This window comes from Oncorhynchus mykiss, chromosome 23, assembly GCF_057628025.1.
Source record: "Oncorhynchus mykiss isolate SJ-2025 chromosome 23, ASM5762802v1, whole genome shotgun sequence".
Classification (NCBI taxonomy): Eukaryota; Metazoa; Chordata; class Actinopteri; order Salmoniformes; family Salmonidae; genus Oncorhynchus; species Oncorhynchus mykiss.
In genome coordinates, this window is record NC_143044.1 from 63,725,123 (window position 1) to 63,751,524 (window position 26,402).

The 26,402-nt window shown below is 50.2% G+C and overlaps 1 protein-coding gene across 10 annotated transcripts in view; it reads left to right on the plus strand.

Moving 5' to 3' along the window:
• jmjd1cb (jumonji domain containing 1Cb) overlaps positions 1-26,402 on the plus strand; it is a 242,200-nt gene that overhangs the window by 82,205 nt on the left and 133,593 nt on the right. For all 10 annotated transcript variants that reach the window (XR_016491190.1, XM_090217898.1, XM_090217894.1 and 7 more), the window contains exon 3: positions 23,065-23,178. Coding sequence is in view for 9 of the 10 variants with exons in the window: in XM_090217898.1 (XP_090074024.1) it covers positions 23,065-23,178 (114 nt within the window). In the remaining variant the exon portion in view is untranslated. The remainder of the gene's footprint in view (positions 1-23,064; positions 23,179-26,402) is intronic.

Here is a 26,402-nt window from a genome sequence, read left to right on the forward strand (position 1 = left end):
CTGCACAGTACACTAGTAATTACGGTGTATAAATATCCATTATGATTTGAATGTTAACATCTTGAAATACAGGGCTCTGAGTTTAATGAAAGAGCAGCAGCTATGTGATTGTTACTGCAGGGTGTTCTCTCTCTTCCCTCTGTCCTCGCTCTAATCAGTCTCTCTTCCCTCTTTGTCCTCGCTCTAATCCGTCTCTCTTCCCTCTGTCCTCGCTCTAATCCGTCTCTCTTCCCTCTGGCCTCGCTCTAATCCGTCTCTCTTCCCTCTGGCCTCGCTCTAATCCGTCTCTCTTCCCTCTGGCCTCGCTCTAATCCGTCTCTCTTCCCTCTGGCCTCGCTCTAATCCGTCTCTCTTCCCTCTGTCTTCGCTCTAATCCGTCTCTCTTCCCTCTTTGTCCTCGCTCTAATCCGTCTCTCTTCCCTCTTTGTCCTCGCTCTAATCCGTCTCTCTTCCCTCTTTGTCCTCGCTCTAATCCGTCTCTCTTCCCTCTTTGTCCTCGCTCTAATCCGTCTCTCTTCCCTCTTTGTCCTCGCTCTAATCCGTCTCTCTTCCCTCTTTGTCCTCGCTCTAATCCGTCTCTCTTCCCTCTTTGTCCTCGCTCTAATCCGTCTCTCTTCCCTCTGTCCTCGCTCTAATCCGTCTCTCTTCCCTCTTTGTCCTCGCTCTAATCCGTCTCTCTTCCCTCTGTCCTCGCTCTAATCCGTCTCTCTTCCCTCTGTCCTCGCTCTAATCCGTCTCTCTTCCCTCTCTGTCCTCGCTCTAATCCGTCTCTCTTCCCTCTCTGTCCTCGCTCTAATCCGTCTCTCTTCCCTCTCTGTCCTCGCTCTAATCCGTCTCTCTTCCCTCTTTGTCCTCGTTGTAATCCGTCTCTCTTCCCTCTTTGTCCTCGTTCTAATCCGTCTCTCTTCCCTCTCTGTCCTCGCTCTAATCCGTCTCTCTTCCCTCTTTGTCCTCGTTCTAATCCATCTCTCGCCCACATTTCTGCGTGTGAAAGTCTTACTGGATCCTGGCAGTGTGTTTGTGCACGACATCCTGTGTGCCAAGTCTCTCACTCAAATTCTAATTGCTTTATTGTCATGAAATACAATTTGTAGATATTACCAAAGCAGTATTTATTGAAACTCTTATTTTACCTGGTAAATTGACTGAGAACACATTCTCATTTACAGCAACGACCTGGGGAATAGTTACACACCACATGGTACAAACATTATTGGGCACAGACAACATCACAAAGGGCAAGAAGGTAGAGACAACAATACATCACTCAAAGCAGCCACAACTGTCAGTAAGAGTGTCCATGATTGAGTCTTTGAGTGAAGAGATTGAGATAAAACTGTCCAGTTTGAGTGTTAGTTGCAGCTCGTTCCAGTCACAAGCTGCAGCGAACTGAAAAGAGGAGCGACCCAGGGATGGGTGTGCTTTGGGGACCTTTAACTCTCTGCTCTCTCTCTCTGCTCTCTCTCTCTGCACTCTCCCCTCTGTGCTCTCTCTGCTCTGCTCTCTGCTCTGCTCTCTGCTCTTCTCTCTGCTCTCTCTGCTCTCTCTCTCTCTGCTCTCTCTCTCTCTGCTCTCTCTCTCTGCTCTCTCTCCCACTGTGCTCTCTCTGTTCTCTGCTCTCTCCCTCTGCTCTCTCTCAATTCAATTCAAAGGGCTTTATTTGCAAGGGAAACGTATGTTAACATTGGCGATGCAAGTGAAGTAGATAATAAACAAAAGTGAAATAAACAATAAAAATGAACAGTAAACATTACACAGAATTTCCAAAAGTTCTCAATAGCAAGGCTATACTCTGAGTCTGTACATAGTCTGTACAAAGCTTTCCTTAAGTTTGTGTCACTCACAGTGGTCTGGTATTATGCCACTGTGTACTCTCTGTTTAGGGACAAATAACATTGTAGTTTGCTCAGTTTTTTGGTTAATTCGTTCCAATGTGTCAAGTAATTATCTAATTGTTTTCTCATGATTTGATTGGGTCTGATTGTGTTCCTGTCCTGAAGCTCTGTGGGGTGTGTTTGTGTTTGTGAACAGAGCCCCAGGACCAGCCTGCTTAGGGGACTCTTCTCCAGGTTCATCTCTCTGTAGGTGATGGCTTTGTTATGGAAGGTTTGGGAATCGCTTCCTTTTAGGTCGTTGTAGAATTTAACAGCTCTTTTTTTGGATTGTGATAATTAGCGGGTATCGGCCTAATTCTGCTCTGCATTATTTGGTGTTCTACGTTGTACACGGAGGATATTTTAGCAGAATTCTGCATGCGGAGTCTCAATTTGGTGTTTGTACCATTTTGTGAATTCTTGCTTGGTGAGCGGACCCCAGACCTCACAACCATAAAGGGCAATGGGCTCTATGACTGATTCAAGTATTTTTTAGCCATATCCTAATTGGTATGTTGAATTTTATGTTCATTTTCATGGCATAGAATTCCCTTCTTGCCTTGTCTCTCAGCTCGTTCACAAAATTTCTGGAACTTACCCGTGGTGCTGATGTTTAGGCCAAGGTATGTATAGTTTTTTGTGTGCTCTAGGGCTACGGTGTCTAGATGGAATTTGTATTTGTGGTCCTGGCAACTGGACCTTTTTTGGAACACCATTATTTTGGTCTTACTGAGATTCACTGTCAGGGCCCAGGTCTGACAGAATCTGTGCAGAAGATCTAGGTGCTGCTGTAGGCCCTCCTTGGTTGGGGACAGAAGCACCAGATCATCAGCAAACAGTAGACATTTGACTTCAGAATCTAGTAGGTTGAGGCCGGCTGCTGCAGACTGTTGTAGTGCCTTGCCAATATATATATATTGAAGAGGTTGGGGCTTAAGCTGCATCCCTGTCTCACCCCACGGCCCTGTGGGAAGATTTGTGTTTTCTGGGACGATTTTAACCGCTTGTTTGTGTACATGGATTTTATAATGTTGTATGTTTTTCCCTCAACACCACTTTCCATCAATTTGTAAAGCAGACCATCATCATGTCAAATTGAGTCGAAGACTTTGCCTTTGTTTTGTTTTGTGTGTCTATTAGGGTGTGCAGGGTGAATACGTGGTCTGTTGTACGATAATTTGGTAAAAAGCCAGTTTGACATTTTCTCAGTACATTGTTTTCGCTGAGGAAATGTACGAGTCTGCTGTTAATGATAATGCAGAGGATTTTCCCCAAGGTTGCTGTTGACGCATATCCCACGGTAGTTATTGGGGTCAAATTTGTCTCCACTTTTCTGGATTGGGGTGATGATGCTTTGGTTCCAAGTGTTGGGGAAGATGCCAGAGCTAAGGATGATGTCAATGAGTATAAGTTTAGCCAATTGGAATTTGTTGTCTGTATATTTGATCATTTCATTGAGGATACCATCAACACCACAGGGTTTGTATTTTGTCCTGTAGTTCATTCAATGTAATTGGAGAATCCAGTGGGTTCTGGTCTTTAATAGTTGATTCTAAGGTTTGTATTTGATCGTGTATATGTTTTTCTCTCGCTGCTCCCTCCTCCCTCTCGATTTCCCTCTCACCCGGGGGCTCGGCAGTGGCTCACTGGCCAGCACACACCCCTCGCAACGCACAACGGCAACCACAAACACACACACACACATTCCAGGAGGAGAGGAGTGGCTGCAGCTCTGGTCTGTGTTTGGAAGAAGAGAGGGGTGGGTTGTGTAACATCCTTTATGATGACACTGACCCAGTTCTAGCAGGGAGGAGAGAGGGGGAAGGAGAGAGAGGGGGAAGGAGAGAGAGGGGGAAGGAGAGAGAGGGGGAAGGAGAGAGAGGGGGAAGAGGAGAGAGAGGGGGAAGAGGAGAGAGAGGGGGAAGAGGAGAGAGAGGGGGAAGAGGAGAGAGAGGGGGAAGAGGAGAGAGAGGGAAGGAGAGAGGAGGGGAAGGAGAGATTTCTCTGCTGTTTGTTCTCCTCTCTCTCTGCTGATGAGAAGGAATAATACTCCTCCACTGTACAGAAAGACACAGAGCCCCAGAGAGAGAGAGACCCAGAGAGAGAGAGAGAGAGAGACCCAGAGAGAGAGAGAGAGAGAGACCCAGAGAGAGAGAGAGAGAGACCCAGAGAGAGAGAGAGAGAGAGACCCAGAGAGAGAGAGAGAGAGACCCAGAGAGAGAGAGAGAGAGACCCAGAGAGAGAGAGAGACCCAGAGAGAGAGAGAGAGACCCAGAGAGAGAGAGAGAGAGAGAGAGACCCAGAGAGAGAGAGAGACCCAGAGAGAGAGAGAGACCCAGAGAGAGAGAGAGACCCAGAGAGAGAGAGAGAGAGACCCAGAGAGAGAGAGAGAGAGACCCAGAGAGAGAGAGAGAGAGACCCAGAGAGAGAGAGAGAGAGACCCAGAGAGAGAGAGAGACCCAGAGAGAGAGAGAGAGAGACCCAGAGAGAGAGAGAGAGAGACCCAGAGAGAGAGAGAGAGAGACCCAGAGAGAGGAAGAGAGAAAGCCCCAGAGAGACACAGAACCCCAGAGAGAGAGCGAGAGAGAGCCCCAGAGAGAGGGAGAGCTCAAGATAGTTTTTCACTTTTGTATATTATCTATTTCACCTGCTTTGGCAATGTAAGCACATGTCTCCCACGCCAATAAAGCCTTTAAATTGAAAGCCCGAGGGAGGGAGAGAAAGGAGAGCAAGCCGAACAGGGGAACGAGTCAGTCTGTCTCTCTTTTCTCACTCTGCATCAGTTCCCCTTTTTGTCAGGCACTTAAAATATCTGCCGTGTGGCCGAGCAGGAGGACCGTCTCTCTCTACAGCCTGACCTCAAGACCAAACCTTGGACTCAGATAAACACGCCTTTTCCTTTTCTCTGTCTCGCCTGTTGTCTAAAGCTAGTTTATGGACTGGATCCTCCTGTGTTCTGTAAAGCTAGTTTATGGACTGGATCCTCCTGTGTTCTCTAAAGCTAATTTATGGACTGGATCCTCCTGTGTTCTCTAAAGCTAGTTTATGGACTGGATCCTCCTGTGTTCTCTAAAGCTAGTTTATGGACTGGATCCTCCTGTGTTCTGTAAAGCTAGTTTATGGACTGGATCCTCCTGTGTTCTGTAAAGCTAGTTTATGGACTGGATCCTCCTGTGTTCTGTAAAGCTAGTTTATGGACTGGATCCTCCTGTGTTCTGTAAAGCTAGTTTATGGACTGGATCCTCCTGTGTTCTCTAAAGCTAGTTTATGGACTGGATCCTCCTGTGTTCTCTAAAGCTAGTTTATGGACTGGATCCTCATGTGTTCTCTAAAGCTAGTTTATGGACTGGATCCTCCTGTGTTCTGTAAAGCTAGTTTATGGACTGGATCCTCCTGTGTTCTGTAAAGCTAGTTTATGGACTGGATCCTCCTGTGTTCTGTAAAGCTAGTTTATGGACTGGATCCTCCTGTGTTCTGTAAAGCTAGTTTATGGACTGGATCCTCCTGTGTTCTCTAAAGCTAGTTTATGGACTGGATCCTCCTGTGTTCTCTAAAGCTAGTTTATGGACTGGATCCTCCTGTGTTCTCTAAAGCTAATTCATGGACTGGATCCTCCTGTATTCTCTAAAGCTAGTTTATGGACTGGATCCTCCTGTATTCTCTAAAGCTAGTTTATGGACTGGATCCTCCTGTGTTCTCTAAAGCTAATTTATGGACTGGATCCTCCTGTATTCTCTAAAGCTAGTTTATGGACTGGATCCTCCTTCTGGAGGTTCTGTGGACTGGATCCTCCTGTGTTCTGTAAAGCTACAGCAGTGTGTTCTGTAAAGCTACAGCAGTGTGTTCTGTAAAGCTACAGCAGTGTGTTCTGTAAAGCTACAGCAGTGTGTTCTGTAAAGCTACAGCAGTGTGTTCTGTAAAGCTACAGCAGTGTGTTCTGTAAAGCTACAGCAGTGTGTTCTGTAAAGCTACAGCAGTGTGTTCCGTAAAGCTACAGCAGTGTGTTCTGTGGACTGGATCCTCCTGTGTTCTGTAAAGCTACAGCAGTGTGTTCTGTAAAGCTACAGCAGTGTGTTCTGTAAAGCTACAGCAGTGTGTTCCGTAAAGCTACAGCAGTGTGTTCTGTGGACTGGATCCTCCTGTGTTCTGTAAAGCTACAGCAGTGTGTTCTGTAAAGCTACAGCAGTGTGTTCTGTAAAGCTACAGCAGTGTGTTCTGTAAAGCTACAGCAGTGTGTTCTGTAAAGCTACAGCAGTGTGTTCTGTAAAGCTACAGCAGTGTGTTCTGTAAAGCTACAGCAGTGTGTTCCGTAAAGCTACAGCAGTGTGTTCTGTGGACTGGATCCTCCTGTGTTCTGTAAAGCTACAGCGGTGTGTTCTGTAAAGCTACAGCAGTGTGTTCTGTAAAGCTACAGCAGTGTGTTCTGTGGACTGGATCCTCCTGTGTTCTGTAAAGCTACAGCAGTGTGTTCTGTAAAGCTACAGCAGTGTGTTCTGTGGACATGTTCTGTTTTGGGCTCTTGTCATTTTCAGAGAGAATCACCCCAGGGGAGAGGTAAACAGCTTTATTTCCATACAGGTCATGTAACTGTTGTCTTTGTGTTCTGGTGTACCGTGTTTAGTAAAATAACCTCTACCTTTTACGAGTTCTGACTCTAGCCAGGGCAAAGATATTGTGTGCTATAGCTTGTTTCCAACATTAGGGCTGAGGTTGAATCTGCTTTGTGTTTAGTTTCCTTGGCCCGACACTAACGAGTATCGCAGTACTGGTGTTGTCCTGCCACTACTAGCCTGGCTATTGTGATTGGGACGTTTGCCTCCCGTTGTGAACGGTTCGGTCTGTTGTTTTGGGAGGTCGTGGTTGTTAGAGCCTAGAACGGAGTCTGTCTGGATGTTGTCTGTTAGCTTCCTATCCAACACAGTCATTATGATGTGTCTAAGTATGGACTGAGCTCCTCCTGTCTAACCTGCCTCCTGCAGTACGTACCAGTACACTACACTATGTACCAGTACACTACACTATGTACCACTACACTACACTACGTACCAGTACACTACACTACGTACCAGTAACACTACACTACGTACCAGTACACTACACTACGTACCAGTACACTACACTACGTACCATTACACTACACTACGTACCAGTACACTACACTACGTACCATTACACTACACTACGTACCAGTACACTACACTACGTACCATTACACTACACTACGTACCAGTACACTACACTACGTACCATTACACCTCACTACGTACCAGTAAAACTACACTACGTACCAGTACACTACATTACATACCAGTACACTACGTACCAGTAACACTACGTACCAGTACAGTACACTACGTACCAGTACACTACACTACGTACCAGTACACTACACTACGTACCAGTACACTACGTACCAGTACACTACACTACGTACCAGTACACTACACTACGTACCAGTAACACTACGTACCAGTACACTACACTACACTACGTACCAGTACACTACACTACACTACGTACCAGTACACTACACTACGTACCAGTAACACTACGTACCAGTAAAACTACACTACGTACCAGTAACACTACACTACGTACCAGTAACACTACACTACGTACCAGTAACACTACACTACGTACCAGTACACTACACTACGTACCAGTAAAACTACGTACAAGTAACACTACGTACCAGTACACTACACTACGTACCAGTAACACTACACTACGTACCAGTACACTACACTACGTACCAGTAACACTACACTACGTACCAGTACACTACACTACGTACCAGTACACTACACTACGTACCAGTACACTACACTACGTACCAGTAACACTACACTACGTACCAGAACACTACACTACGTACCAGTACACTACACTACGTACCAGTACACTACACTACGTACCAGTAACACTACACTACGTACGAGTACACTACACTACGTACCAGTACACTACACTACGTACCAGTACACTACACTACGTACCAGTACACTACACTACGTACCAGTACACTACACTACGTACCAGTACACTACACTACGTACCAGTAACACTACACTACGTACCAGTAACACTACACTACGTACCAGAACACTACACTACGTACCAGTACACTACACTACGTACCAGTACACTACACTACGTACCAGTAAACTACGTACCAGTACAGTACACTACGTACCAGTACACTACACTACGTACCAGTACACTACACTACATACCAGTACACTACACTACGTACCAGTACACTACACTACGTACCAGTACACTACACTACGTACCAGTACACTACACTACGTACCAGTACACTACACTACGTACCAGTACACTACACTACGTACCAATAACACTACACTACGTACCAGTACACTACACAACGTACCAGTACACTACACTACATACCAGTACACTACGTACCAGTACACTACACAACGTACCAGTACACTACACTACATACCAGTAAACTACGTACCAGTAACACTACACTACGTACCAGTACACTACGTACCAGTACACTACACTACGTACCAGTACAGTACACTACGTACCAGTACAGTACACTACGTACCAGTAAAACTACACAACGTACCAGTAAAACTACACTATGTACCAGTACACTACACTACGTACCAGTACACTACACTACGTACCAGTACACTACACTACGTACCAGTAACACTACACTACGTACCAGTACACTACGTACCAGTACACTACACTACGTACCAGTACAGTACACTACGTACCAGTACAGTACACTACGTACCAGTACAGTACACTACGTACCAGTACACTACACTACGTACCAGTACACTACACTACGTACCAGTACACTACACTACGTACCAGTACACTACACTACGTACCAGTAACACTACACTACGTACCAGTAACACTACACTACGTACCAGTACACTACACTACGTACCAGTACACTACACTACGTACCAGTACACTACACTACGTACCAGTAAAACTCCACTACGTACCAGTACACTACACTACGTACCAGTACACTACACTACGTACCAGTACACTACACTACGTACCAGTACACTACACTACGTACCAGTACACTACACTACGTACCAGTAACACTACACTACGTACCAGTAACACTACACTACGTACCAGTACACTACACTACGTACCAGTACACTACACTACGTACCAGTACACTACACTACGTACCAGTAAAACTCCACTACGTACCAGTACACTACACTACGTACCAGTAACATGTAGAGGACTGGAATATAGAGCTGCTCACTGACAGCTTGGCTGGTCATGTAGAGGACTGGAATATAGAGCTGCTCACTGACAGCTTGGCTGGTCATGTAGAGGACTGGAATATAGAGCTGCTCACTGACAGCTTGGCTGGTCATGTAGAGGACTGGAATATAGAGCTGCTCACTGACAGCTTGGCTAGTCATGTAGAGGACTGGAATATAGAGCTGCACACTGACAGCTTGGCTAGTCATGTAGAGGACTGGAATATAGAGCTGCTCACTGACAGCTTGGCTGGTCATGTTGAGGACTGGAATATAGAGCTGCTCACTGACAGCTTGGCTAGTCATGTAGAGGACTGGAATATAGAGCTGCTCACTGACAGCTTGGCTGGTCATGTTGAGGACTGGAATATAGAGCTGCTCACTGACAGCTTGGCTAGTCATGTAGAGGACTGGAATATAGAGCTGCACACTGACAGCTTGGCTGGTCATGTTGAGGACTGGAATATAGAGCTGCTCACTGACAGCTTGGCTGGTCATGTTGAGGACTGGAACATAGAGCTGCACACTGACAGCTTGGCTGGTCATGTTGAGGACTGGAATATAGAGCTGCACACTGACAGCTTGACTGGTCATGTAGAGGACTGGAATATAGAGCTGCACACTGACATCTTGGCTGGTCATGTTGCACACTGACAGCTTGGCTGGTCATGTAGAGGACTGGAATATAGAGCTGTTCACTGACATCTTGGCTGGTCATGTAGAGGACTGGAATATAGAGCTGCTCACTGACAGCTTGGCTGGTCATGTAGAGGACTGGGATAAAGAGCTGCACACTGACATCTTGGCTGGTCATGTTGCACACTGACAGCTTGGCTGGTCATGTAGAGGACTGGAATATAGAGCTGCTCACTGACAGCTTGGCTGGTCATGTAGAGGACTGGGATAAAGAGCTGCACACTGACATCTTGGCTGGTCATGTTGCACACTGACAGCTTGGCTGGTCATGTAGAGGACTGGAATATAGAGCTGTTCACTGACATCTTGGCTGGTCATGTAGAGGACTGTCTGTGTGCTGTAGGAGAGACTGATTGTGTGTGTCTGTGTGCTGTAGGGAGACTGATTGTGTGTGTCTGTGTGCTGTAGGTAGAGACTGATTGTGTGTGTGTGTGCTGTAGGTAGAGACTGATTGTGTGTGTCTGTGCTGTAGGGAGAGACTGATTGTGTGTGTCTGTGTGCTGTAGGGAGAGACTGATTGTGTGCTGTAGGGAGAGACTGATTGTGTGCTGTAGGGAGAGACTGATTGTGTGCTGTAGGGAGAGACTGATTGTGTGCTGTAGGGAGAGACTGATTGTGTGCTGTAGGGAGAGACTGATTGTGTGCTGTAGGGAGAGACTGATTGTGTGCTGTAGGGAGAGACTGATGTAGGGAGAGACTGATTGTGTGTGTCTGTGTGCTGTAGGGGAGACTGATTGTGTGTGTCTGTGTGCTGTAGGGAGAGACTGATTGTGTGTCTGTGTTCCACTGTGACCTTCCTCAGATAGCAGCGTTCTGTCCCCCCCCCCCCCCCGGCTGTCGGAACCTTTCACAGGATGATGAAGCCTCGACACACACACACACACACACACACACACACACACTACTTAGCTCTGCATGAGCTGCAGCCCACTCCTTTGCATTCCAGTGCACTCAGCCTTATCAAATATTTACTGTTGAGTTATGGCTGCTGCCCGCTCTGCAAGGGAACGGACAGGGAAGGGGAAGGCTGAGTTTAGGGCTGCTGCCCGCTCTGCAAGGGAACGGACAGGGAAGGCCGATGTTTAGGGCTGCTACCCGCTCTGCAAGGTAACGGACAGGGAAGGCTGATGTTTAGGGCTGCTACCCGCTCTGCAAGGTAACGGACAGGGAAGGCTGATGTTTAGGGCTGCTACCCGCTCTGCAAGGTAACGGACAGGGAAGGGGAAGGCTGATGTTTAGGGCTGCTACCCGCTCTGCAAGGGAACGGACAGGGAAGGCTGATGTTTAGGGCTGCTACCCGCTCTGCAAGGTAACGGACAGGGAAGGCTGATGTTTAGGGCTGCTACCCGCTCTGCAAGGGAACGGACAGGGAAGGCCGATGTTTAGGACTGCTACCCGCTCTGCAAGGGAACGGACAGGGAAGGCTGATGTTTAGGACTGCTACCCGCTCTGCAAGGTAACGGACAGGGAAGGCTGAGTTTAGGGCTGCTGCCCGCTCTGCAAGGGAACGGACAGGGAAGGCCGATGTTTAGGGCTGCTACCCGCTCTGCAAGGTAACGGACAGGGAAGGCCGATGTTTAGGACTGCTACCCGCTCTGCAAGGTAACGGACAGGGAAGGCTGATGTTTAGGGCTGCTACCCGCTCTGCAAGGGAACGGACAGGGAAGTGGAAGGCTGATGTTTAGGGCTGCTACCCGCTCTGCAAGGTAACGGACAGGGAAGGCCGATGTTTAGGGCTGCTACCCGCTCTGCAAGGTAACGGACAGGGAAGGCTGATGTTTAGGGCTGCTACCCGCTCTGCAAGGGAACGGACAGGGAAGGGGAAGGCCGATGTTTAGGGCTGCTACCCGCTCTGCAAGGGAACGGACAGGGAAGGCTGATGTTTAGGGCTGCTACCCGCTCTGCAAGGTAACGGACAGGGAAGGCCGATGTTTAGGACTGCTACCCGCTCTGCAAGGTAACGGACAGGGAAGGCTGATGTTTAGGGCTGCTACCCGCTCTGCAAGGGAACGGACAGGGAAGGGGAAGGCCGATGTTTAGGGCTGCTACCCGCTCTGCAAGGTAACGGACAGGGAAGGCTGATGTTTAGGGCTGCTACCCGCTCTGCAAGGGAACGGACAGGGAAGTGGAAGGCTGATGTTTAGGGCTGCTACCCGCTCTGCAAGGTAACGGACAGGGAAGGCTGATGTTTAGGGCTGCTACCCGCTCTGCAAGGGAACGGACAGGGAAGGGGAAGGCTGATGTTTCAAAGGAGAGTGTGGTGTTTCTCTGGTGTGTAGCTGTGTGCGGAGTGTTGACACAGAGGGATCCCTCCCTGTCACAGTGCTGAGTGTTGACACAGAGGGATCCCTCCCTGTCACAGTGCTGAGTGTTGACACAGAGGGATCCCTCCCTGTCAGGTAATAACATGGCTATATACAGGAAGTACCTGGTAATAACATGGCTATATACAGGAAGTACCTGGTAATAACATGGCTATATAGAGGAAGTAGTAATAACATGGCTATATACAGGAAGTACCTGGTAATAACATGGTTATATAGAGGGAATAGTAATACCAAAGCTATATACAGGAAGTACCTGGTAATAACATGGCTATATACAGGGAGTAGTAATAACATGGCTATATACAGGAAGTACCTGGTAATATCATGGCTATATACAGGCAGTACCTGGTAATAACATGGATATATACAGGAAGTACCTGGTAATAACATGGCTATATGCAGGAAATACCTGGTAATTACATGGCTATATACAGGAAATACCTGGTAATTACATGGCTATATACAGGAAATACCTGGTAATAACATGGTAATAACATGATATACAGGAAGTACCTTGTAATAACCTGGCTATATACAGGAAGTACCTGGTAATAACATGGCTATATTCAGGAAGTACCAGGTAATAACATGGCTATATACAGGGAGTACCAGGTAATAGCATGGCTATATACAGGAAGTACCAGGTAATAACATGGCTATATACAGGAAGTACCAGGTAATAACATGACTATATACAGGAAGTACCAGGTAATAAAATGACTATATACAGGGAGTTCCAGTACCTAGTGAATGTGCATTGGTACCAGGTAATTGAAGTAATTGAGGTAGATGTGTACAGGGGTACCAGGTAATTGAGGTAGATGTGTACAGGGGTACCAGGTAATTGAGGTAAATATGTACAGGGGTACCAGGTAATTGAGGTAGATATGTACAGGGGTACCAGGTAATTGAGGTAGATGTGTACAGGGGTACCAGGTAATTGAGGTAGATGTGTACAGGGGTACCAGGTAATTGAGGTAAATATGTACAGGGGTACCAGGTAATTGAGGTAGATATGTACACATAACTAGGAATATAGTTACAGTACACTGTTGCTACTGTTTGTTATCGGTATGTGATGAGGCAAAAGAGTTAACTATTTAACTAACTATTTAACTGTCTTATGGCTTGGATGTATAAGCTGTTCAGGGTCCTGTTGGTTCCGGTACCGCAGGGTCCTGTTGGTTCCGGTACCGCAGGGTCCTGTTGGTTCCGGTACCGCAGGGTCCTGTTGGTTCCGGTACCGCAGGGTCCTGTTGGTTCCGGTACCGCAGGGTCCTGTTGCACCATCGCTACCGCAGGGTCCCTTTGCTTCCGGTACCGCAGAGTCCTGTTGGTTCCGGTACCGCAGGGTCCTGTTGGTTCCGATACCGCAGGGTCCTGTTGGTTCCGGTACAGCAGGGTCCTGTTGCACCATCGGTACCGCAGGGTCCTGTTGGTTCCGGGTACCGCAGGGTCCCGTTGGTTCCGGGTACCGCAGGGTCCCGTTGGTTCCGGGTACCGCAGGGTCCGTTGGTTCCGGGTACCGCAGGGTCCCGTTGGTTCCGGGTACCGCAGGGTCCCGTTGGTTCCGGGTACCGCAGGGTCCCGTTGGTTCCGGTACCGCAGGGTCCTGTTGCACCATCGGTACCGCTTGCCATGTGGTCGCACAGAGACTTGGCTGGGTGGAGTGTGTGTTTGGGTGGAGTCTGTGTGTGTTTGGGTGGAGTCTGTGTGTGTTTGGGTGGAGTCTGTGTGTGTTTGGGTGGAGTCTGTGTGTGTTTGGGTGGAGTCTGTGTGTGTTTGGGTGGAGTCTGTGTGTGTGTGGGTGGAGTCTGTGTGTGTGTGGGTGGAGTCTGTGTGTGTGTGGGTGGAGTCTGTGTGTGTGTGGGTGGAGTCTGTGTGTGGGTGGGTGGAGTCTGTGTGGGTGGGTGGAGTCTGTGTGGGTGGGTGGAGTCGTCTCTGGGTGGGTGAGGTCTGTGTGGGTGGGTGGGTGGGTGGCTGGAGTCTGTGTGGGTGGGTGGGTGGCTGGAGTCTGTGTGGGTGGGTGGGTGGCTGGAGTCTGTTTTGAAGTCTGTGTGGGTGGGTGGGTGGCTGTAGTCTGGGTGGGTGGGTGGGTGGAGTCTGTGGGTGGGCCACTGTGTGTCTTATTACAGGACGGGGAGAAACGGTCATTTGACGGTCAACGTCTAATTTCCTTTCATTTGAAACATGTTTGCTCTGGTCTCAGTCGAACAATACAGCCTTTATGAGAAAGGCATGTTTGGGAGAGAGACTGCAGATTGAGGAACCAGCGGGAACTGACACATGCTGTATCCCGTTTTACCAAGAGCGATCAGTGCTCGTTAGTATATGCTTTGACAGTTTGCATTTATAGTGGCCATTTTGTTGTCTTGTATTCAAAAGTGACTTAAGACTGTGAGAGATTAGTGTTATTTCTGTCTCACAGATGTGTTCTCTTTATATCAGCCAGGCCTGGTGAGCCATCTGAGGTTGAACAGTGTTTATACTGTATCTTTGGTCATTACTGGGCTGTTTCTCTGTTGTATCACTGTGGGAAACCAGGTTATACTGGGCTGTTTCTCTGTTATATTACTGTGGGAAACCAGGTTATATTACAGGTTATATTACTGTGGGAAACCAGTTTATATTACTGTGGGAAACCAGGTTATACTACTGTGGGAAACCAGGTTATATTACTGTGGGAAACCAGTTTATATTACTGTGGGAAACCAGGTTATATTACAGGTTATATTACTGTGGGAAACCAGTTTATATTACTGTGGGAAACCAGGTTATATTACAGGTTATATTACTGTGGGAAACCAGGTTATATTACTGTGGGAAACCAGTTTATGTTACTGTGGGAAACCAGATTATATTACTGTGGGAAACCAGGTTATATTACTGTGGGAAACCAGGTTATACTACTGTGGGAAACCAGGTTATACTACTGTGGGAAACCTGGTTATATTACTGTGGGAAACCAGATTATATTACTGTGGGAAACCAGGTTATATTACTGTGGGAAACCAGGTTATATTACTGTGGGAAACCAGGTTATACTACTGTGGGAAACCAGGTTATACTACTGTGGGAAACCAGGTTATATTACAGGTTATATTACTGTGGGAAACCAGATTATATTACTGTGGGAAACCAGGTTATATTACAGGTTATAGTACTGTGGGAAACCAGATTATATTACTGTGGGAAACCAGGTTATATTACAGGTTATAGTACTGTGGGAAACCAGGTTATATTACTGTGGGAAACCAGGTTATATTACTGTGGGAAACCAGGTTATATTACTGTGGGAAACCAGGTTATATTCCTGTGGGAAACCAGGTTATATTACTGTGGGAAACCAGGTTATATTACTGTGGGAAACCAGGTTATATTACTGTGGGAAACCAGGTTATATTACTGTGGGAAACCAGGTTATATTACTGTGGGAAACCAGGTTATATTACTGTGGGAAACCAGGTTATATTACTCTGGGAAACCAGGTTATATTACTGTGGGAAACCAGGTTATACTACTGTGGGAAACCAGGTTATATTACTGTGGGAAACCAGGTTATATTACTGTGGGAAACCAGGTTATATTACTGTGGGAAACCAGGTTATATTACTGTAGGAAACCAGGTTATATTACTGTGGGAAACCAGGTTATATTACTGTGGGAAACCAGGTTATATTACTCTGGGAAACCAGGTTATATTACTGTGGGAAACCAGGTTATACTACTGTGGGAAACCAGGTTATATTACTGTGGGAAACCAGGTTATATTACTGTGGGAAACCAGGTTATATTACTGTGGGAAACCAGGTTATACATTTCAAGACTAAAGGCTGGTACATGTTATCTGGATGTGGTTCTTGAGTGTGGTGTGTCCCAGAGTGTGTGTGGTGTGTCCCAGAGTGTGTGTGGTGTGTCCCAGAGTGTGTGTGGTGTGTCCCAGAGTGTGTGTGGTGTGTCCCAGAGTGTGTGTGGTGTGTCCCAGAGTGTGTGTGGTGTGTCCCAGAGTGTGTGTGTGGTGTGTCCCAGAGTGTGTGTGTGGTGTGTCCCAGAGTGTGTGTGTGTGGTGTGTCCCAGAGTGTGTGTGTGGTGTGTCCCAGAGTGTGTGTGTGGTGTGTCCCAGAGTGTGTGTGTGGTGTGTCCCAGAGTGTGTGTGTGGTGTGTCCCAGAGTGTGTGTGTGGTGTGTCCCAGAGTGTGTGTGTGGTGTGTCCCAGAGTGTGTGTGTGGTGTGTCCCAGAGTGTGTGTGTGGTATGTCCCAGAGTGTGTGTGTGGTGTGTCCCAGAGTGTGTGTGTGGTGTGTCCCAGAGTGTGTGTGTGGTGTGTCCCAGAGTGTGTGTGTGGTGTGTCCCAGAGTGTGTGTGTGGTGTGTCCCAGAGTGTGTGTGTGGTGTGTCCCAGAGTGTGTGTGTGGTGTGTCCCAGAGTGTGTGTGTGGTGTGTCCCAGAGTGTGTGTGTGGTGTGTCCCAGAGTGTGTGTGTGGTGTGTGTCCCAGAGTGTGTGTGTGGTGTGTGTCCCAGAGTGTGTGTGTGGGGTGTGTCCCAGAGTGTGTGTGTGGGGTGTGTCCCAGAGTGTGTGTGTGGGGTGTGTCCCAGAGTGTGTGTGTGGGGTGTGTCCCAGAGTGTGTGTGTGGGGTGTGTCCCAGAGTGTGTGTGGGGTGTGTCCCAGAGTGTGTGTGTGGTGTGTCCCAGAGTGTGTTTGGGGTGTGTCCCAGAGTGTGTTTGGGGTGTGTCCCAGAGTGTGTGTGGGGTGTGTCCCAGAGTGTGTGTGGGGTGTGTCCCAGAGTGTGTGTGTGGGGTGTCCCAGAGTGTGTGTGGGGTGTGTCCCAGAGTGTGTGTGTGGTGTGTCCCAGAGTGTGTGTGTGGTGTGTCCTAGAGTGTGTGTGTGTGGTGTGTCCCAGAGTGTGTGTGTGTGGTGTGTCCCAGAGTGTGTGTGTGTGGTGTGTCCCAGAGTGTGTGTGTGTGGTGTGTCCCAGAGTGTGTGTGTGGTGTGTCCCAGAGTGTGTGTGTGGTGTGTCCCAGAGTGTGTGTGTGGTGTGTCCCAGAGTGTGTGTGTGGTGTGTCCCAGAGTGTGTGTGTGGTGTGTCCCAGAGTGTGTGTGTGGTGTGTCCCAGAGTGTGTGTGTGGTGTGTCCCAGAGTGTGTGTGTGGTGTGTCCCAGAGTGTGTGTGTGGTGTGTCCCAGAGTGTGTGTGTGGTGTGTCCCAGAGTGTGTGTGTGGTGTGTCCCAGAGTGTGTGTGTGGTGTGTCCCAGAGTGTGTGTGTGGTGTGTGTCCCAGAGTGTGTGTGTGGTGTGTGTCCCAGAGTGTGTGTGTGGGGTGTGTCCCAGAGTGTGTGTGTGGGGTGTGTCCCAGAGTGTGTGTGTGGGGTGTGTCCCAGAGTGTGTGTGTGGGGTGTGTCCCAGAGTGTGTGTGTGGGGTGTGTCCCAGAGTGTGTGTGGGGTGTGTCCCAGAGTGTGTGTGTGGTGTGTCCCAGAGTGTGTTTGGGGTGTGTCCCAGAGTGTGTTTGGGGTGTGTCCCAGAGTGTGTGTGGGGTGTGTCCCAGAGTGTGTTTGGGGTGTGTCCCAGAGTGTGTGTGGGGTGTGTCCCAGAGTGTGTGTGTGGGGTGTCCCAGAGTGTGTGTGGGGTGTGTCCCAGAGTGTGTGTGTGGTGTGTCCCAGAGTGTGTGTGTGGTGTGTCCTAGAGTGTGTGTGTGTGGTGTGTCCCAGAGTGTGTGTGTGTGGTGTGTCCCAGAGTGTGTGTGTGTGGTGTGTCCCAGAGTGTGTGTGTGGTGTGTCCCAGAGTGTGTGTGTGGTGTGTCCCAGAGTGTGTGTGTGGTGTGTCCCAGAGTGTGTGTGTGGTGTGTCCCAGAGTGTGTGTGTGGTGTGTCCCAGAGTGTGTGTGTGGTGTGTCCCAGAGTGTGTGTGTGGTGTGTCCCAGAGTGTGTGTGTGGTGTGTCCCAGAGTGTGTGTGTGGTGTGTCCCAGAGTGTGTGTGTGGTGTGTCCCAGAGTGTGTGTGTGGTGTGTCCCAGAGTGTGTGTGTGGTGTGTCCCAGAGTGTGTGTGTGGTGTGTCCCAGAGTGTGTGTGTGGTGTGTCCCAGAGTGTGTGTGTGGTGTGTCCCAGAGTGTGTGTGTGGTGTGTCCCAGAGTGTGTGTGTGGTGTGTGTCCCAGAGTGTGTGTGTGGTGTGTGTCCCAGAGTGTGTGTGTGGGGTGTGTCCCAGAGTGTGTGTGTGGGGTGTGTCCCAGAGTGTGTGTGTGGGGTGTGTCCCAGAGTGTGTGTGTGGGGTGTGTCCCAGAGTGTGTGTGTGGGGTGTGTCCCAGAGTGTGTGTGTGGGGTGTGTCCCAGAGTGTGTGTGTGGTGTGTCCCAGAGTGTGTTTGGGGTGTGTCCCAGAGTGTGTTTGGGGTGTGTCCCAGAGTGTGTGTGGGGTGTGTCCCAGAGTGTGTTTGGGGTGTGTCCCAGAGTGTGTGTGGGGTGTGTCCCAGAGTGTGTGTGTGGGGTGTGTCCCAGAGTGTGTGTGTGGGGTGTGTCCCAGAGTGTGTGTGTGGGGTGTGTCCCAGAGTGTGTGTGTGGGGTGTGTCCCAGAGTGTGTGTGTGGGGTGTGTCCCAGAGTGTGTGTGTGGGGTGTGTCCCAGAGTGTGTGTTTGGGGTGTGTCCCAGAGTGTGTGTGGGGTGTGTCCCAGAGTGTGTTTGGGGTGTGTCCCAGAGTGTGTTTGGGGTGTGTCTCAGAGTGTGTGTGGGGTGTATCCCAGAGTGTGTGGGGTGTATCCCAGAGTGTGTGGGGTGTATCCCAGAGTGTGTGGGGTGTATCCCAGAGTGTGTGGGGTGTATCCCAGAGTGTGTGGGGTGTATCCCAGAGTGTGTGTGGTGTGTCCCCCAGTGTGTGTGGTGTGTCCCCCAGTGTGTGTGGTGTGTCCCCCAGTGTGTGGGGTGTGTCCCAGAGTGTGTGGGGTGTGTCCCAGGGTGTGTGGGGTGTATCCCAGAGTGTGTGGGGTGTATCCCAGAGTGTGTGTGGTGTGTTCCCCAGTGTGTGTGGTGTGTCCCAGAGTGATTATCTGCATAGTGGAGTCTTTTGTTTAGACATGTAGCTAGCTAGCTAAACAATGACCCATAATCCCAACTCATAACGTTACTACCCTGCATGAATCTGCAGGTAGCTAACCAACCAGGTTCAATGGTAGCTAGCTAACATTAGACTATAACTAGCAATGCAAATGGCTCTGAGATACAAATAATATTACTGCACAGATCATACATGTAGTGTTAGCTAGCTAACAGTACACTTTAACTTGAAATGACAATTACACACAATGGTCAGGTTTTCTGTCTCTCTAGCTGTCTGTCTCTCTAGCTGTCTGTCTCTCTAGCTGTCTCTGTCTCTAGCTGTCTCTGTCTCTAGCTGTCTCTGTCTCGAGCTGTCTCTGTCTCGAGCTGTCTCTGTCTCGAGCTGTCTCTGTCTCGAGCTGTCTCTCTCTGTCTCGAGCTGTCTCTCTCTGTCTCGAGCTGTCTCTCTCTGTCTCGAGCTGTCTCTCTCTCTCTCGAGCTGTCTCTCTCTCTCTCGAGCTGTCTCTCTCTCTCTCGAGCTGTCTCTCTCTCTCTCGAGCTGTCTCTCTCTCTCTCGAGCTGTCTCTCTCTCTAGCTGTCTCTCTCTCTAGCTGTCTCTCTCTCTACCTGTCTCTCTCTCTACCTGTCTCTCTCTCTACCTGTCTCTCTCTACCTGTCTCTCTCTACCTGTCTCTCTCTACCTGTCTCTCTCTACCTGTCTCTCTCTACCTGTCTCTCGCTCTCTCGCTCTCTCGCTCTCTCGCTCTCTCGCTCTCTCTCTCTCTCTGGCTGTGTCTCGCGCTCTCGCTCTCTCGCTCTCGCTCTCGCTCTCTGGCTGTGTCTCGCTCTCTCTCTCTGGTTGTGTCTCGCTCTCTCTCTCTGGTTGTGTCTCGCTCTCTCTCTCTGGCTGTGTCTCGCTCTCTCTCTGGCTGTGTCTCGCTCTCTCTCTCTGGCTGTGTCTCGCTCTCTCTCTCTGGCTGTGTCTCGCTCTCTCTCTCTGGCTGTGTCTCGCTCTCTCTCTCTGGCTGTGTCTCGCTCTCTCTCTCTGGCTGTGTCTCGCTCTCTCTCTCTGGCTGTGTCTCGCTCTCTCTCTCTCTCGCTCTCTCGCTCGCTGTCTCTGTCGCTCTGTGTCTGGCTCTCTCTCTGTCTCTCTGTCTGTGTGAGTTTCTATATTTATCTGCTCTAGGACAGTCAGATGGAGCTCCTGCCTGCAGTGCAGTGTACCACAGGGTTGGTTGGACAGCAGCTGTAGCCTCGTTTCAACTCCTCCGATTAGGGACTGTTGACACACAACCCTGACTGTCTAACAAATGGCACCCTATTCCCTATGTAGTGCACTACATGGCACCCTATTCCCTGTGTAGTGCACTACATGGCACCCTACTCCCTGTGTAGTGCACTACATGGCACCCTATTCCCACGGCACCCCAGTCACCTACCAGACCGTGTTTACTCACTTAGTGACGGTCTGATGATACAAAAACTCTGTAATCTGGCCTGCCCTGTGCCCTGCCCTGTGGCCTGCTCTGAACTCTGTGCCCTGCTCTGAGCCCTGCTCTGTGCCCTGCTCTGAACTCTGTGCCATGCCCTGTGCCCTGCTCTGAGCCCTGCTCTGTGCCCTGCTCTGTGCCCTGCTCTGTGCCCTGCCCTGTGCCCTGCTCTAAACTCTGTGCCATGCTCTAAACTCTGTGCCCTGCCCTGTGCCCTGCCCTGTGCCCTGCTCTGAACTCTGCCCTGTGCCCTGCTCTGTGCCCTGCCCTGTGCCCTGCTCTGTGCCATGCCCTGTGCCCTGCCCTGTGCCCTGCTCTGAACTCTGTGCCATGCCCTGTGCCCTGCTCTGAACTCTGAGCCCTGCCCTGTGCCCTGCCCTGTGCCCTGCTCTGTGCCCTGTGCCCTGCTCTGAACTCTGTGCCATGCCCTGTGCCCTGCTCTGAGCCCTACTCTGTGCCCTGCTCTGAGCCCTGCAGAGCCCTGCTCTGACAGAATCCTCCCTACTCAGACTCACACCCAGGCCACGTGATGGTCTGTTCCTGTACCCTGCTCTGACAGAATCCTCCCTACTCAGACTCACACCCAGGCCACGTGATGGTCTGTTCCTGTACCCTACTCTGACAAAATCCTCCCTACTCAGACTCACACCCAGGCCACGTCATGGTCTGTTCCTGTACCCTACTCTGACAGAATCCTCCCTACTCAGACTCACACCCAGGCCACGTGATGGTCTGTTCCCGTACCCTGCTCTGACAGAATCCTCCCTACTCAGACTCACACCCAGGCCACGTGATGGTCTGTTCCCGTACCCTGCTCTGACAGAATCCTCCCTACTCAGACTCACACCCAGGCCACGTGATGGTCTGTTCCTATACCCTGCTCTGACAGAATCCTCCCTACTCAGACTCGCACCCAGGCCACGTCATGGTCTGTTCCCGTACCCTGCTCTGACAGAATCCTCCCTACTCAGACTCACACCCAGGCCACGTGATGGTCTGTTCCCGTACCCTGCTCTGACAGAATCCTCCCTACTCAGACTCACACCCAGGCCACGTCATGGTCTGTTCCTGTACCCTGCTCTGACAGAATCCTCCCTACTCAGACTCGCACCCAGGCCACGTGATGGTCTGTTCCTGTACCCTGCTCTGACAGAATCCTCCCTACTCAGACTCACACCCAGGCCACGTGATGGTCTGTTCCCGTACCCTGCTCTGACAGAATCCTCCCTACTCAGACTCACACCCAGGCCACGTGATGGTCTGTTCCTATACCCTGCTCTGACAGAATCCTCCCTACTCAGACTCACACCCAGGCCACGTGATGGTCTGTTCCTATACCCTGCTCTGACAGAATCCTCCCTACTCAGACTCACACCCAGGCCACGTGATGGTCTGTTCCTATACCCTGCTCTGACAGAATCCTCCCTACTCAGACTCACACCCAGGCCACGTGATGGTCTGTTCCTATACCCTGCTCTGACAGAATCCTCCCTACTCAGACTCACACCCAGGCCACGTGATGGTCTGTTCCTATACCCTGCTCTGACAGAATCCTCCCTACTCAGACTCACACCCAGGCCACGTGATGGTCTGTTCCTATACCCTGCTCTGACAGAATCCTCCCTACTCAGACTTGCACCCAGGCCACGTCATGGTCTGTTCCTGTACCCTGCTCTGACAGAATCCTCCCTACTCAGACTCACACCCAGGCCATGTGATGGTCTGTTCCTGTAGTGTAGCAGTTGGAATGCATCTGAGTGGCTGTGTGCCTGTGTGACTGTGTGTGTTGCTGCAGCAGTGAGATGGAGGGAAGATGAGAGAGTTGAGCCCTGCAGGGAGGCTGATAGACATTGACATCAGAGATGGGTGATCAGCGGGGGTGAAGAGAGGGAGAAGAGAGGAGGAAGAGGCACATCAGAGTGACAGGCTGCCTTTGAACTGTCTGATAGCAGCAGCTCTCTGCAGCAGTGTTCCTCTCTTTAGTTGTCTTTCTGTTTCTGTCTATGACTTCCATCATCATCATCATAATCATTATTATCATCATTACCATCATTATCAACATCATTATCAACATATGATTATTTATTATTATCATTATTAAAATCACCATCATTATCATTATTAAAATCATCATCATTATTAAAATCATTATCATTATTATTATTATTATTCCTCCCTCCAAACAGTTGTTAATTGTGCAGACGTTTTCCCCTGACTAAATGTTTTAAATCTTAATGTTTCAGACCTTCAGTGCTGGTGAGATTCTGCCTGTTTTCCCTCCACCCTCTAGGAAACACGTGGGAATTATTTGTACAGATGAGAGTTGGAAAAGAGAAGACGGTGAAGGCTCTAACGGTTAGTGTTTTTGTTGTTTCAGACGTTCAGACCTCTGGTGGGGAAGGCTACTCTGGGTTCCATCACGGCTGTAGAGTTCTTCTCTGACAGACAACTGGACTTCCTGTCTGACCACGGAGCATACCAGCCCTACCAGGTCAGTGGACACACACCCGTACACACATGATTACACATCTGTGGTCACTGGCTCGTCTGTGACACGGTCAAATTAAAGTTCTGGTGATCCTCATTCCATTATGGTGTCATTTCCTGCTCCGCCAATCTGATATTATGGAGGAATTCTCCCAGGAGTCTCTGGAGAAAGACCTGTCTGTTTAGTTGGAGGAATTATCCTAGATGTCTCTGGAGAAAGACCTGTCTGTTTAGTTGGAGGAATTCTCCTAGATGTCTCTGGAGAAAGACCTGTCTGTTTAGTTGGAGGAATTCTCCCAGTAGTCTCTGGAGAAAGACCTGTCTGTTTAGTTGGAGGAATTCTCCCAGGAGTCTCTGGAGAAAGACCTGTCTGTTTAGTTGGAGGAATTCTCCAAGGAGTCTCTGGAGAAAGACCTGTCTGTTTAGTTGGAGGAATTCTCCCAGGAGTCTCTGGAGAAAGACCTGTCTGTTTAGTTGGAGGAATTCTCCCAGGAGTCTCTGGAGAAAGACCTGTCTGTTTAGTTGGAGGAATTCTCCTAGTTGTCTCTGGAGAAAGACCTGTCTGTTTAGTTGGAGGAATTCTCCCAGGAGTCTCTGGAGAAAGACCCGTCTGTTTAGTTGGAGGAATTCTCCCAGGAGTCTCTGGAGAAAGACCTGTCTGTTTAGTTGGAGGAATTCTCCCAGGAGTCTCTGGAGAAAGACCTGTCTGTTTAGTTGGAGGAATTCTCCTAGTTGTCTCTGGAGAAAGACCTGTCTGTTTAGTTGGAGGAATTCTCCCAGGAGTCTCTGGAGAAAGACCTGTCTGTTTAGTTGGAGGAATTCTCCTAGTTGTCTCTGGAGAAAGACCTGTCTGTTTAGTTGGAGGAATTCTCCCAGGAGTCTCTGGAAAAAGACCTGTCTGTTTAGTTGCTCTTCTTTGACAGTGAAGATCAACGGTTGAATATCAGTGGGTCGGCCGTGTCAGTTCAGTGGGTCGGCCGTGTCAGTTCAGTGGGTCGGCCGTATCAGTTCAGTGGGTCGGCCGTATCAGTTCAGTGGGTCGGCCGTATCAGTTCAGTGGGTCGGCCGTATCAGTTCAGTGGGTCGGCCGTGTCAGTTCAGTGGGTCGGCCGTGTCAGTTCAGTGGGTCGGCCGTGTCAGTTCAGTGGGTCGGCCGTGTCAGTTCAGTGGGTCGGCCGTGTCAGTTCAGTGGGTCGGCCGTGTCAGTTCAGTGGGTCGGCCGTGTCAGTTCAGTGGGTCGGCCGTGTCAGTTCAGTGGGTCGGCCGTGTCAGTTCAGTGGGTCGGCCGTGTCAGTTCAGTGGGTCGGCCGTGTCAGTTCAGTGGGTCGGCCGTGTCAGTTCAGTGGGTCGGCCGTGTCAGTTCAGTGGGTCGGCCGTGTCAGTTCAGTGGGTCGGCCGTATCAGTTCAGTGGGTCGGCTGTATCAGTGGGTCGGCTGTATCAGTTCAGGGGGTCGGCTGTATGAGTGGGTCGGCTGGATCAGTGGGTCGGCCATATCAGTTCAGTGGGTCGGCCGTGTCAGTTTAGTGGGTCGGCCGTATCAGTTCAGTGGGTCGGCCGTATCAGTTCAGTGGGTCGGCCGTGTCAGTTCAGTGGGTCGGCCGTGTCAGTTCAGTGGGTCGGCCGTGTCAGTTCAGTGGGTCGGCCGTGTCAGTTCAGTGGGTCGGCCGTGTCAGTTCAGTGGGTCGGCCGTGTCAGTTCAGTGGGTCGGCCGTGTCAGTTCAGTGGGTCGGCCGTGTCAGTTCAGTGGGTCGGCCGTGTCAGTTCAGTGGGTCGGCCGTGTCAGTTCAGTGGGTCGGCCGTGTCAGTTCAGTGGGTCGGCCGTGTCAGTTCAGTGGGTCGGCCGTATCAGTTCAGTGGGTCGGCCGTGTCAGTTCAGTGGGTCGGCCGTATCAGTTCAGTGGGTCGGCCGTATCAGTGGGTCGGCTGTATCAGTTCAGGGGGTCGGCTGTATGAGTGGGTCGGCTGGATCAGTGGGTCGGCCATATCAGTTCAGTGGGTCGGCCGTGTCAGTTCAGTGGGTCGGCCGTATCAGTTCAGTGGGTCGGCCGTATCAGTTCAGTGGGTCGGCCGTATCAGTTCAGTGGGTCGGCCGTATCAGTTCAGTGGGTCGGCCGTATCAGTTCAGTGGGTCGGCCGTATGAGTGGGTCGGCTGTATCAGTTCAGTGGGTCGGCCGTATCAGTTCAGTGGGTCGGCCGTATGAGTGGGTCGGCTGTATCAGTTCAGTTGGTCGGCTGTATCAGTTCAGTGGGTCGGCTGTATCAGTTCAGTGGGTCGGCTGGATCAGTTCAGTGGGTCGGCTGGATCAGTGGGTCGGCTGTATCAGTGTGTCGACTGTATCAGTTCAGTGGGTCGGCTGTATCAGTTCAGTGGGTCGGCTGTATCAGTGTGTTGACTGTATCAGTTCAGTGGTTCGGCTGTATCAGTTCAGTGGGTCGGCTGTATCAGTGGGTCGGCTGTATCAGTGGGTCGGCTGTATCAGTGGGTCGGCTGTATCAGTTCAGTGGGTCGGCTGTATGAGTGGGTCGGCTGTATGAGTGGGTCGGCTGGATCAGTTCAGTGGGTCGGCCGTGTCAGTTCAGTGGGTCGGCCGTGTCAGTTCAGTTGGTCGGCCGTGTCAGTTCAGTGGGTCGGCCGTATCAGTTCAGTGGGTCGGCCGTATCAGTTCAGTGGGTCGGCCGTATGAGTGGGTCGGCTGTATCAGTTCAGTGGGTCGGCTGTATCAGTTCAGTGGGTCGGCTGTATCAGTTCAGTGGGTCGGCTGTATCAGTTCAGTGGGTCGGCTGTATCAGTGTGTCGACTGTATCAGTTCAGTGGGTCGGCTGTATCAGTGGGTCGACTGTATCAGTGGGTCGGCTGTATCAGTGGGTCGGCTGTATCAGTGGGTCGGCTGTATCAGTGGGTCGGCTGTATCAGTGGGTCGGCTGTATCAGTGGGTCGGCTGTATCAGTTCAGTGGGTCGGCTGTATCAGTTCAGTGGGTCGGCTGTATCAGTGGGTCGGCTGTATCAGTTCAGTGGGTCGGCTGTATCAGTGGGTCGGCTGTATCAGTGGGTCGGCTGTATCAGTGGGTCGGCTGTATCAGTTCAGTGGGTCGGTTGTATCAGTGGGTCGGCTGTATCAGTGGGTCGGCTGTATCAGTGGGTCGGCTGTATCAGTGGGTCGGCTGTATCAGTGGGTCGGCTGTATCAGTGGGTCGGCTGTATCAGTGGGTCGGCTGTATCAGTG